Here is a 14,742-nt window from a genome sequence, read left to right as displayed (position 1 = left end):
TTCTTGAGGAGGTACTAGGTTTCTCTTTAGAGTTCCATGAGTAGTATTGTGTCAAGTCAGCTCCAGAAAGTCAATTGTTAAACTTTCAATGTGAGTATTTATATCTTGGAAAAAAGTACATGTATTGTTTTTGAACTGCCTAAAGTTAAGAAAGTGATTGCAAGATTATTAAAAACACAAATTAAACATTAAAGTTTTGGAGAGCTGGCTGTTAAACATTGCCAGCATACCCTTATTATCTATAAGCAAAAGCTGAATGATTAATTCTCTAGTACATATTGGAAGGATTTCCTATTAATGTATTAGTTGGATTAGATGGCATATAAGGTCTAATCCAGTTCTAAGTTCCTATGATTCTATGAAAATATCCTAATCTGTTAAATATATCTCTGATATTTACTAGCTATGTGACTCTGGGAAAGTCATTTAAGCCTTTTTGCCTCATTTTCCTCAACTATAAAATGAACTGGAGAAGGAAATAGCCAACCACTCCAGTATCTGCCAAGAAAATTCCAAATGGGTCTTGAAGAACTGGACACAACTGAAAAAAAATGAATAAAGGAAATAGAAATAATAATGTTTACATTAATTATCATACTTGATTATTGGGAGAGCATTAAAGCAGATAATAAGTGTAAAAGAGATTTATAACCATAAAGTTCTTTTTTTTTAAAACCCTTACCTTCTGCCTTAGAATCAATACTGTGTATTGGTTCCAAGGCAGAAGAGTGGTAAGGGTAGGCAATGGGGGTCAAGTGACTTGCCCAGGGTCACACAGCTGGTCTAAAGTTCTTTATAAATGTTAGTTTTCATTTTTTGAATGAGAAGTATTTTTAGTTTTAATTCTTGGATCTAAAAATAAAAATCTAAAATAATTAGTTTGATTTCCTGCCTATGTAAATATAAAACACTGAACATAATGAAATCAGTGTTTCATGAATGAGGATTTTAAGTGACATGAGTATCAAAATTTTAAAGTCATTTATTGAGACAGGTTGATAAAGGAGATATTTTTAGGCTGGAGCCCCTTGAAACATAATATATTGACCACTTCCCATTCTAGCAGTGTGTAGAATCAACTGTATTCTGACTGAGGAGGTGGGGAAGGATTCTTTTTTTCTGTGAAGACCACATTATGCTGCTAAATCTGTAAGAAAAATTTCCTTTAGATTTGAACTTAAATAAAATTCAAGAAATGCTGTGATTTAAAAAAGGGACATTCTGGTTATAAAAGCACTTCACCATACTCAGGTCTTCTGACTCCAAAGAAGATTTTTAGATATGTAATAAGTATATGCTTTAATGGCCCAACTAGATTCTAAGATTCCTGAGGGTATGAACTCTGCTTTTCACTTCCTTTTATCTGTCAGAATAGTTTATTATGTCACAGAAACAGCTAGTTGCCTAAGTCTCAAGAATGAAGATGTAAGAAAGCATCTCTTTAAAGGAGAAAGAGTTCACTTGTGTGAGGTCTAAATGTGCTCCTAAGAAATGTAGTTACTAGGCAATCAAGTGATGCAGTAGATAGAGGACTGGACATGGAATTAGAAAGAAGCAAGTTCTAATTCTGCTCAGGCACTTATTAGCTATGTGACTCTGGGTAAGTCACTGGAAATTCTTTTTGCATGTGTCTTATCATCTACAAAAAAGGATGATAATGATAGCATAATGCCTTTCAGTGTTGTTGTGAGTTAAGAATGAGATAATGTTTTAAAGTGCTTTGTAACCTTAAAGTGCCATAGAAATAATCACCATTATTATTATATAAGTTTGGTCTGGCAGCTCATATATCTAAGGCTGTGATGGCGAACCATTTAAAGGGTTGGGTGATATCCTCAGGTGTACTGGAGAGGGGGAGAGGAGAAGTCCATCCCCACATCCCTCTGGTTTTCTAATAACAAACTCTGGTGAATTCTGTGCTGGAGTGATGGTGCATGCCCACAGAGAAGGCTCTGAGTGCCCCCTCAGGCATGTGTGCCATAGGTTTGCCACCAAAGGTCTAAGGCATAGATCTCAGAGTTGTAGGAGAAATAATTTCTCTGACTCAGAGTTCTGAGACAGATGTTGCTCATTTTGAAAGGACATTTTATAAAATGCTGGAGTGAAACATATACAGAATTGTTCTGTGATTATAGGACAAATGTACATTATCTAATTATATACTGAAGATGAGAATTTAATTACCAATCATAAGGTTAAAGTGGAGCCATTCACAGAATAAAACCTGGAGACCAAATCCCCAAATATAAGAATTGAAAGGACAGATTTGAGAACTGTATTGTCTAGGTCTGAAGTTAGAATTTATAAATGCTACAATTGCTGCTGAAGACTAAATTCATCTTTGTAAAGAAGCAACTTGGAGTTAGAGAATTAGGAAAGCAATCAAGGTGATTGACTAGTTTGACCAAACATCAAACCTAATGAGGTGTTGTTAGGCAAGTATAACATGAATCAACTCCCTTAGCAGGGGAGGAATTTGTTCGATATAAAAGCTATGTTCATCATAAAACATTTATGGACAGCTCCCAAAAGAAAAAGAGGACACCAGAATTTGTGGTTTCAGAATTTTGAGTTATCCTAAGCACATGGGTTTTCTTCATTCATGTACCACCTTAGAAGATTTATATGTGTGTGCCCCATGCTTCTCAACAGATGCTTATTTGCATTAGTGAGAGAGGGAGATCCAGGGTTATTACTTACGTTGTGGTTATTAAATCTCTGTGTATTGGGATATAGTTATTATTCTTGAATTTGTTTTAATCCCTACATCTCTGTGATATTATTATTCATATTTTGCCTTATTTTTAAGAAAATGACTATGTTTAAAATGTAAATGTATCATCACTGTAAGTAACTGGCTTGTTTAAATGGGAGCACATTGGTGGGGACTTGAGAACTACCAAAATGATGAATAGGAAGAGTGGTATTTCCCCATAACAGAGTCATTCAAAGGTTTCTGATAACCACTTGCTGGTTATCCTTCTCTGAGAAACTATTCTTGCACTGAGAGGGTAGGGCAAAGTTAGAAAGTCAACCCAGGGAATGAGTAGGTATGACTAGTGAGTAGTGCAAAAGCTGGATGTGTGAAAGACATGAGTCTCTACAGGCTGGCCATCACACAAAGTAGTAACTAAACACATTTCTTTACTGATACATTTTTTAAAGAGAAATTATTTTTTTTAATTTTAAGAGAAAAGTTTGAATTCTTGCAGTCTAATTGGTTCTCTACCTACAGTATCTCCACTTTGCAACTGTACCAAATACTTTCTTCTCAAGTCTCTTACCCCACTTCCTGATTCCTTCCCCTCAGAAAACCATTCCTTATATTTTACAGAGAAAGTAGAAACCACTAACCTCTTCTCTCTTCTCCATCTCAAAATCCCCTTGAGATTATCCCCATTCTCCCTCCTTTAGTCTCTTATGGAAATGGTGGCCCTTTTACTCAATGAGACCAATCCTCCTATGTCTATCCTCATCCTTTCCTCTTCCATCTCTCTTGGCAGTTTGCCTCCATAATTATCCTCTTTAATTTTCAATCTCACCCCAATCTATTGTTTCATTTTTTGCTACCTATAAATGGATCTACATTTCCACTCTCTACTATTCCTTCAAGCTACCCTCATCTATCTTTTCTCTCTTGCATAACCAATCCAGAGAATTCTGCAATTAAGTGACCTGTGTTCAAATTCCAACCTTATCACTCTAATTGTATGACCCTGGGCATTTCACTCAACTGCCTTGTTCCTCAGACTCCTTACATGTAAAATGAGAGGGGTGAGCTTGATGTCTATTAAAGTTGCCTTTACTTCTCTATATCTACAAATCTGAGAACTCTTAGAAAAAAGCTTTTTTGGGGGGTGGGGGTATAATTTTCTCTCCTCTCCATAATATCTCAATCTTTTGACCTTCTCACTCACCTGAAAAAGCTCTTTCTAAATTTGACTCTGATCTCTGGGACAAGTAGGCGGCTCAGTAGATAGAGAGCCAGGCCCACAGATGGGAAGTCCTGGGTTCAAATCTGGTCTCAGATACTTCCTAGCTGTGTGACCCTAGACAAGTCACTTAACCCCAATTGCCTAGCTTTTACCACTCTTCTACATTAGAACTGATAGACATTTATATTCTAAGATAGACATTTAAGTTGTTTTTGTTTTTTTTTTAACTGATATCTTTTTAGAAAATGTGAGTCTTTTCTCAGTCTGTTTTCCCAGCACCAAGCACAATGTCTGGTATATAGTAAAAGTTTAATAAAAGCTTATTGATTGATTGATTTGCTTGTTGAAGGATGTCTAAGAGGGTTAGAAATCCGTACTGTGAATTAGGAGGTAATAAAAAGTTGGAGTGAGATCAGTTTGCTCCTGTGTTCAAGTCTTTCCTTGGTGATAAATTAGAAGTTTAGGATAGTTCAGCTCTCTTTCAGATCTTTAGGCTGTGTCTCATTTCAACAAATGACAGCTAGGTGGCACAGTGGACAGAGTACTGGGTCTAGGGTCAGGAATATCTGAGTTCAAATCTAGTCTAAGACACTTATAAGTTGTGTGACCCTAGGCAAGTCACTTAATAACCCTGTTTGACTCAGTTTCCTCATTTGTAAAATGAGCTGGAGAAGGAAATGGCAAACCATTCTAATATCTTTTCCAAGACAACTCCAAATGGGTCACAAAAATGGGACATGACTGAAATGACTGAACAACAAAACATTTCAATACAGCAGTTTGATTTGCTGTGATAGCGTAAACCTCGTTAAAGGACTGAAAAAAAAAATTTACCGCCCTAACCCTCTGATTCACTCATTCCAAGGCAGAACCATCCCACAGGGAAATAGAATTAAGCTCTAAAAAAAGAGGCAAACAGTATATTACCACTTTTTAGATGCAGCACAGATTAACCTGGTCACAAAAATATGTTCCTTCAATCAAGCACTGCAAAGAGTTTACACACACACACACACACACACACATACACACACACAGTTGTGTTCATTTTCCAAAATTAACCTAATTTAATGTCTATTAGTATGGAATAATGGAAAGAGTTCTGGATTTTATTATGGGGAAAACCAGGGGAGTTAACTTAAATATTACTTGTGGGCTCAGTGGGGTGGATAGGAGACAGGAAGAGACAATGGGTAAGACTTTACAAGCCAGGGAACCAGGTTTAACTATAAGGGGAATGACCGTATAGCTTCTGGTGTGTTGACCCAGACTCTAGGACAAAGTTAGCATCCAATTGGGTATTACAGCTGTCAATTAGATCCAGTAGCCTATACCTATTACAATTTGGGGTCAGAATCTATTTCACTCCCATACTGGCTTCTTGCTATATGTGTGACATTGGGTATGTCATTTCCTCTCCATGCGCCTCATTTTCTTTATGTGTCGAATGAAAGGATGGATTTTTTTCCTCAGGATCCTTCCACTTCTAAATCTGTGTCCTGTGTCCTGTCCACCTGTATTCTGCCTCCCTTTCTTCCTCCATTCTCAAAATATTCTACCTCTTTCTATCTCACTGGATGAATTTACCCAGCTAAGAATTTGAATCGTAGAATGACAGGATTGTTTTGAGGTTTTTCTTTTTCTATCTTGTTTGAAGAAGTCCTTCACCATCATTACTTTTCAAATAGGATTTGTTCATTTCCCCCCCAATACAATCAATAAAAATAACAAATTTATCAACCTACTGCTCTACATATCATGTTATTCCCATTCCAGGCCATACAAGAAGCTTGAAGACATGAATTCCTCAAGGAGACCAGTTTTCTGTTTCATATTCCTGATTATGATTTACTCTTCTCAAGCTGCAGAGAACTTGAATCTTGAATCCATTGTTCATCCTTTGGTAAGTAGAACTAAGCCCAGTCTTACCCCTCCTTTGTTTTTGTCTCTTTTTCTGGGAACTTCATGTAAAATAAATCTTCTCTTTTGCAAACCAAGGTAGCATTGAGAGGGGGTGGGGGTCTGTTGCTCTTACGAGAAAAGGGTAAGATCAGGGGAAAGTGATATAAGCATATTAAATGGGATATTGTTAGGAGTGTTTTAATATCAACAGTAACCAAAAATAGAACACATTCCATTCACTGAATAAAGTGGTCACTATAAACTTAACTCACCCAGAACAAAAATAAAAATAGAACTAAGTGTTTCCTCAAAGGACAAATTATTGCAGATGCCTTTTCTGTGTCAGGGTGTGAACCCAGAAAACCCAGGAGGTACTTCGGGATCTTTAAGGGACTATGAACCCCTCAGCTAGGGACTCTCTACTTGAGGAGTCCATGCCTGGGGTCTTGACATCTCTAAAGAAGGTGCTAAGTCCTATTCTTAGCAATACAATCCAAAGCAATCCTCAAGAACTCTTGATGAAAAATGCCATCCACTTCCAAAGAAAGAACCGATGAACTCTGAACACAGATTGAGATATACAATATTTCACTTTATTGCTTCACTTTTCTTTCATTTGAGGTCTTTTTCACAAAATGACTAATATAGAAAAAATGTTTTATATTATTATTACACATTTAAAATCTATATCAATTTACTTGCTGTTTCAGGGAAGGGAGAGGTCAGGGAGGTAGGAAGGGTGAGAATTGGTCTCAACGAACCACAAAAAAATGAAAGCTAAAAAAAATTTTTATGTAATTGAAGAAAGAAATAAAATGTTATTTTTTAAAAAGGACTTGTCAGAACCTGTTAGAATTATAAATTTAGCCATCAGTTCTGACAAACACTGATTTGCATCCCAACATATTACCGGTCTGCAAAATCTTTATTCTCAAAGATTATCATTCCTTAAAAGCTATAACCTTTCAATAGAATATTGTCTTTTTATTTGTCTTTTTATTCTCAGCACTAATCATAATGCCTTTCAATTCAACCAGTATCAACAAATGCTTGGATATGGTTGTCAATCAGTTATGCCAGATTCTTTGAGTCCCTATTTAGGTATTTTTGACAAAGATACTGGAATGGTTTGCCATTTCCTTCTCTAGATCTTTTTACAGATGAAGAAAATGAGCCAAATGGAATTTAAGTGACTTGCTCAAGTTCACAGAGATAATAAGGGTCTGAGGACAGATTTGAACTCAGAAAGATAAGTCCTCCTTACTCTAGATCTGGAACTCTATTCATTGTGCCACCTAGCTGCCCATGGGATATTTTTAGGTATGTTTTGGTATTTGATAAATTTAATTCAACCAAATATTTAAATCCACCAGCATGTCTTAATGCTGTTTGAGTTGAGTGGCATGGAATCAAATTGAATTGAATTGAAACTTGTCTCTACCACAGTTCAGAGTTTGAAGTGGCCTTTTAGTTCAAATCATGCTGGAGGCGAGTTGGGAATGTTCCCTCTATAAGGTAGACAATTTCTGGTCATCTAGCCTTTGTTGAAAGCCTCTAACAGGAGGAACCCACTATCAGTCAGTCAATCAATAAACATTTATTAAGACTCTACTATATGCCAAACACTGTTCTCAACATTACTTCTGAGAGCCCATTCCTCTTTAAGATAGCTCTGATAATCACTTCCTTCATGATTTGTCTTGCTTTATCTCAACAATTAGTAGTGATCCCCACCCTCCCCAAATCTTTCATGCCCCTCTACTAGAACCTTCCCATGTCCTCATCTCATACCCACTTTCATGATAGCTATTTATACATTGTCACATCTTTCAAACATTGTCACATCTTTCAAAGAGACAGTAAGCTTGTTGAGGGCAGGAACTCTGCTCATTTTTCATCTTTGCCCTTAAAATGGCAAGCCTAGTACCTCACATAAGCTAGTGTCATGATGAAAAAATTTGTTGAATAGAAGTAAAAGTGATTCTTACATCTCTACCCTTAACCTATTTTTCCAATCTTCAGTTCAGAAGCCGCCCCTGAGCCACCAGGAGTGATGGTGCTAAGACATCTATGCCTAATAAGTTCTAGAACCAGTTTTAGAACCCAAATTGGTTATCTCCCCCCAGAGCACTTTCTAATCCTTTCCTCATTCACTAGAAAATTAATACAAATCTCTGCATATATAAAACAGGCAGCATGTTTATCCAAATACTCCTGAGAAAAGGATATAAGATTTGTACTTGAATATAGAGAAAATTTAGTGGTTCTAGAATCAAAATTGGTTGTTAATTAGGTAAGGGAATTTAGATCTTGAGATGTTGCCTACATCCTTAGCTACAGCTTAAGGAGTTTTTGAAATGTAGCCCAGTTTAGTGAAATAGAGAGAGTTAGCCTTGTAGGCAAGAAGGCTTAATAAGAAACTGAGTCCTGAAAGAAATGAATGACCTGCCTGCAGTCACACACTGCAAATAGAAGAATGGGGATTTGATACTTTCTCTGACTCCAGATGCTCTTTCTACTGTATCATATTACCTCTGTTCTTTCATTTGACTTCTGCTATCTGTGTGATTCTTGGGCAAATACATTTAACCACTCACCGCCCCAAGCAACCCTCTAAAACTAGGAATTGCAAAGGACAAGTAACTATATCAGGGCAGCTAGGTGGTAAAATGGATAGGACACAGGGTCTGGAGTTAGAAAGATCTGAGTTGGAATCCAGCCTCAGACATTTATTAGCTGAAACCCTAGTCAAGTCACTTAACCCTGTTGGCCTCGGTTTCTGCATCTGTAAAATGAACTGACAAAGGAAATGGCAAAACTGTTTGAGTATTTTTGCCAAAAAAAAAAAAAAAACCTCAAATGGAGTCAGAAAGTGTTAGAAATGACTGAATAACAATAGTAACTGTATCAGGGATACTGAACCTGGAGGCTTTGGATAGATTTTAGGGGTTCTTTGTAGTTAGATGGGAAAAAATGAATCTTGATTTTTACTAATCTTTTATTGAAATTTAATATTTCCTTCAAGTATGAATTTTAAAAATTATTCTAAGGAGGGCTCCTTATGTTTTCTCCAGTCTGCCAATAAGATCTATGGATGAAAATATTTTTAAGATCTCCTGAGCTATACTTTTTATACCAGGATTTCATATTCTAATTAAGAAATCTAGGTCTTTTTTTTTAAGTTATCTCTTTTCTATTGCAACTTTTCCCTTAACCTCAAAGTAACATTTTTTTGAAGTCTTGGTAGAAATAATCTATGCTAAACTTATGCTAAACTCACTTGCAGTAACATATCAAAGATGTGTTAACTCTTCATAGTAATAAAAGAATACTATCTAGTCTTCCTTGAGGGGGGGAGCAAAACCTAGAAAGAATATAGCCTTCTGGAAAAAAAATATTTCAGGTTTTAGAAAAATGTATCTGGTATTTCTCAGAAGGGGAAGCTATGGCATAGGACTATGTTGGTGGTGAACCTATGGCATGTGTGCCAGAGGAGACTGCTCTCCTCCTCCTCTACACTGCTCCTCTGCTCAGCCCAATGGAAGCATTTCCTTCCTCTCCTGTCTGGGATGAGGGGGAGGCTCACATTCACAGTGAAGGTTGCAGTTTGGGCACTCAGTCTCTAAAGGTTTGTCATCACTGGTATAGGACATAAAGGGTTGGTCTTGAAGTAAAAATTTTTTTAAAAGACCTGAAATCAAATTCTGCCTCTGATGCATATCATCTATGTGAATAAATGATTCATTGACCTGAACAAGGAAACTTTTAGTGACTTCAAGTAACCCTCTTAAGATTCTGAATTTCAGAAGTGGTGTTGATCCACATTGGAAAGGGAGTTCACTATAAATATTCAGTAGATTAGAAGTGCCTTGAAATCACAAACCATAACATATTCTTGCCTTGGTATCCCTATCAATGTCTTTTACATTTAATAAAGTCTTATTGAAATGAATGCATTGAATTTCCTCTACTATTTATTATACAAAAATATTGGAAATCCTGATATGATTAGTGCTCATCACAGTGCCTGGCACATAATGAGCATTAATAAATGTTTGTGGACTGACTTGACAGCTAATATATAAAGGAACAGAACATGACCACAAAAATAGTCTCATCCTCAATTTATTTACATTGGGGTTGGAGTGCAAAATCAAGACATTAGGGACAATTTAATAATAGCTGGCATTTATATATATTAGAGTTGGAAAATAGTTTGTGTCATTTGATCAATGCAACCACCTTTTTAGATATTATTATTAATAATAACAATTAATGAGATAAGTGCTATTGTTCTCAATCTGCAGATGAGGAAACTGAGGCAGGAAATGGCTAAGTGACTTGTCCCCAGAGTCACATAGTAGTAAGTTCCTGAGGCAAGATTTGAACTCAGGTGTTTCTGACTTAAAGTCTAACATTTTATCCACTATGCTAAACTACTTGCCTTTCCATACCAAACATGACACTGAGATAATGCATCCCTCTTAAAATTGTCCTAAGTCTTCTTTGATATAAGAAATCTGTCCATCATGACTGCTAAGGTTCTGCTCTAGATAACATTATAGCTAAAATGACATATAAGAAAGGCAGAGTCAGGGAATAAAGAAAGTGAGTAGACATGATCATGTGATGACTGTGGAAAAGGTCCTCAGCTTTATCCATCAACCCCTGCCTCAAGAGAAAGAATAACACTTCAAACCTCATATTCTCCATCATCCATTATCTCACTCTACAAATGAGCAGGAAGAAGACACAAATGGAAAGTATGATAAAGGTGCCTTGATTGATTCATCATTTCCTTGATATTTTCATGATCACCTCAACTGCAAAATTTTCTTATGACCTTCTTGGGTCAGTTGGGTAAACAACGGTGACCACAATGTGCAGTTTATAAATAAACATCTTGTCTTTTATCAGAGATTTCCATTTCAAGTATGGCACTACTGTGAATTATTTTATTTCCCTCAAATCTATGGAACAAAAGACTGTATCATGACTTAGCATAATTAATGCATTTCTCACTTCAGTGCTCAGGAGTTGGTATCTTTGCACTCATTGTTGACTATAAATTAAGAATAAAGACTTAGTCATAGACCATTAGAGATCCTTGGAGGTCATCTAGCCCTAATTCATTTCCTTGTCTTTATTAAAAAGGATAAAATGAGAGACAGTTAAGGGTCCAGTGGCCAAAGTCATTTAGCAAATAAATGATAAAATGATGACTTGAACCCTGCTCTCCAGACTCTCAGCATGGGGTTCTTTCTTCCAGACTTGAGTTCAATCTTTAAAATGTATTTTATTTTAAAAATATTTTATATTTGTTTCAATTAGAAAAATCATTTCTCACCTTCCAACCCCAACTTACCCCACCAACTGAGAACAAAAGAAAAACAAAGCCCATCATGAACATGTAGAGTCAATCAAAATAAATTTCCTTATTGGCTACATTCAAAAAAACATAAAATGCATTTTCAAAGAGCTGTAAAAGGATAAATGAGTTTACACAATTTTATAAGCATTTATCAAGTGTCTTCTGTATGTTAAGTGCTTGGCTAAGCATAGTAGATATTGAAATGCATCTTAGATCTCATGGAATTGTTTGTTAATACCAGGGATTCATGTCTCCATACATCCATGCCTGCCCATTCTGTGCAACTCTTGCCCATGATCTCCCCTAAATTTGTCATAGAGAGTCAAACCAACGTACTGGAGGTCTTTCTTAATATCTCCTGATATCACAAGAATACTTAGCTGTTTAACACTGAAATATGTACTAAAGGAATAACTTAATTCAAGAGTTATAATCACAAATATACACATTTTCTTCCCCGATTCATAGGGGACATGATTCTCCTTTCCTCCCCAGTCATTAGGGAGGGGAAAGAGAGTAAGTTCATGGCTTATTTCAGTTACCAAAGAACACAGTCTCAGTTTCATGTCCAAAATCCCCGTAGTTTTAAGTGCTAGGCTTTTTTTGGTTTTAAAGTTTCCATGCCAGATGAATGTATCATCTGGCCGTAGTTTGGATGCCCAGTCCTGTGAAGATCACCTCTGGGACTGAAATGAGGACAAGCAATACAGAGCAGAAAGAAACACCCCCCAAAACCATTTCTGGGAACTGGGATAAAAGAGAGTAAAAAAGATTTTCCTTCTGTTCTCACTGTTTCAGTTCATGGCATCCATGTCCATGCCTACTGGGTATATCTGAAAGAGAAAATAGTATGGCCAATCTTGCCACTTTTAAAGATGCTAATCAAAAGTGGCTATTCTGCACTTGTGATAAGGGACATAATGGACTCTATGTCTAAACTGAACATGCTCAAAAGGCCCTCAGTGGCACCCCTAAGAAGCCCTGGCTATACCTGTAATGCTTAATTCCTAACCCATTGTCTGCTTTTTTTTTACTCATACTTTTCCCCTGATGATGTTTTTTCACAGTTTCTTATTTGGTGTAATGTTATTGTGCAGTCATTTTTCAGTCATGTATGACTCTTCATTCTTGGCCAAGATACTAGAGTGGTTGCCTTTTCCTTCTCTAGTTTATTTTACAGATGAGGAAATAGAGGCCGAGTTGAGTGACTTGCCCAGGATGACACAGCTATTAAGTGTCTGAGGCCAGGTTTGAACCTAGGAAGATTAATCTTCCCAACTCTAGGGCCAATATTCTATTCACTGTGCCACACAGCTGCCCTCCATTCATTGTATCCTGCAGTCTATTTATATCTACTCTCCATTGTCTTAGCAATGATAACTCATTTTCAATTCCACAGAGACTAAAATATTTCATTTTTCATGACCAAATGATAACACGAGTAAAAGAATGGCATTAAAAACATGGATTTGGGTCTATAGGAGAAGTTTGGAGGCATTAAAAGAGCTTTGCAGTTTTTCAAGGGCAATACAGCCTGATCTCCTTCTGTTTCAACTGTGACCCAACTCGACAAAATGGAAAAACAAATGCTGTCCTCAAAGAACTTTCAGTATCCAGTGAAGATCTACCACAGGACACAAATCCTGTCAGTTAGACTAATAATATTACCTTTTAGGTAAACATATAGGCATCTAGGCCAAATTCTTAAGTAAAAATTTGCTTTAAATATTTGAAGTATTCATCTCCAAGGAACTAAAAGAAAGAAAAAACACAACCCAACAACTTTAAAAACATTTTTATGTGCCCTTTCTTAAAGGCCAGATCTGAACAAGGTCATTAGTGTTTCATCTACATTTTGTTGTGTAAACAGTTATGGAAAGCTTAAATGACTTACTTGATCAGTCACCTGTTCAGGCAGAAATAGAATTCTTGAATCTCAAAACAGTGATTTCCCCACAATTTAATACTTCCTTTCCCAAACTAGGAAAAAGGGTGAGGTCACTAAGTAACGTGAGAACTTTCCCCACTTAGGAGGCTTCTCAGTACAATTTGGAATTTTGGTTACCCGTGTTCTAATTCTAAGTATTCTGTCAACCTATTATATGACTGTTTAAATATTTCAAACTCTCTAAATCTTATTATACTATCTTAATGTGTGGGTTATTTTTTTGTTTCATTTTTTAAATGTTTGTTATTACTTGGGTTATTATTGGGATAAATTAGAACATGGATGGAAGACACTACATAAAAAAGCAGAGTTCCCACACACAAAAGCCCATTTCCTTTGTTGTTATTCACTGGTGTCTGACTCTTCGTGACCCCATTTGGGGTTTTCTTGGCAAAGATACTGAAATGGTTTGCCACTTCCTTCTCCAGTTCATTTTACCAAACGGGGTAAAATGACTTGCCTAGGGTCACACAGCCAGAAATTATCTGTGGCCAGATTTGAATTCAGGAAGATAAGTTACTGAATCCAGGCCTGGTGCTCTATCCACTGCTCCACTCAGCTGCCCTTTTTACAGTGTCACAAAAGACGAATATATCAAAACTACTCAGAGTACAATAATATGTGCATGCCACTAGAGGGGGCATTCCATGATCTGAGCTATGAGCTCAATTAGCTGCCTACACCTCTGTGACCTCAGTTTTTCCCCCATTCAGTTCCACTCAGCGTTCCTATCTAGTATGAAGGTATGATCAATTCCCATCAATAAATCATAATTTGTCAAATGGTTCTAATCCCCATTCTAAAAATATTTTCATCTTTTCCCCAATTTTAGAGGAGTCCTAAAGGGTCACTTACTCATTTATGTGTAGATGTGTATATTTACTAAAACAAAATAAAAAGTAGCAAAATATTGTTTTTTCAAAAGAATTACAAAAGTATTGACAGTCTGCCAAATTCCTCCACCCACTTTTGGCTTTGTTGCTCTCACTGAAAGGAATAGATGGGAATTTTTAAGTATCCATCTCAGATCAAAGTCCTAGTGGTAGGAGAATTCACCTCACTGCCCTCAGCTCTCACAATGACTCTCTTTCTACTCCTCCCCGTCAGTCTGACATTGGATATCTCAACCAGCTGCCTCCAGGAACATAACTGCAGTATCTTTCTCTGCCTCTCCTTAAGAGGTCTCAAAGTGGTTCCCCAGGTGAGCCAAACTCAAACATGAGGGAAGCCCCCTGCTCAGTGTAAAAGTCATTAGTCCCCAAAGGCCACCACCCCCAAAATGCATAATGCTACATGGAAAATCTCTATCAGATTACTTACCATCTCAGGGAGTGGGGAGGGTTGGGAGGGAGTAAGAAAGGGAGGGTGGGAAGGAGAGAAATAATTTGCAACTCAAAACAATATTTGAATGAATGTTAAATAATTTTTATAAGTAATGGGGAAAATAAAATATTTTAAGACATTTTAAAAGGATTATCAAATGAAGGTGAAAGAGAAAGAAAGAAAGAAAGAAAGAAAGAAAGAAAGAAAGAAAGAAAGAAAGAAAGAAAGAAAGAAAGAAAGAAAGAAAGAAAGAAAGAAAGAAA

General features: G+C 36.6%; 1 protein-coding gene across 1 annotated transcript in view; it reads left to right on the top strand.

The window, feature by feature from the left end:
• The window catches only part of ADGRF5 (adhesion G protein-coupled receptor F5), a 99,936-nt gene that overhangs the window by 14,279 nt on the left and 70,915 nt on the right, over positions 1–14,742 (top strand). Inside the window, exon 2 of the mRNA XM_044675720.1 lies at positions 5,712–5,838. Within this exon, the coding sequence (XP_044531655.1) occupies positions 5,734–5,838 (105 nt within the window). The 5' untranslated portion in view covers positions 5,712–5,733. The remainder of the gene's footprint in view (positions 1–5,711; positions 5,839–14,742) is intronic.

Source organism: Gracilinanus agilis, chromosome 4 (genome assembly GCF_016433145.1).
Source record: "Gracilinanus agilis isolate LMUSP501 chromosome 4, AgileGrace, whole genome shotgun sequence".
In the NCBI taxonomy this organism is placed as follows: Eukaryota; Metazoa; Chordata; class Mammalia; order Didelphimorphia; family Didelphidae; genus Gracilinanus; species Gracilinanus agilis.
Note: the sequence above shows the minus strand (reverse complement) of the source record. Positions and strands in the feature narration are given on the sequence as shown.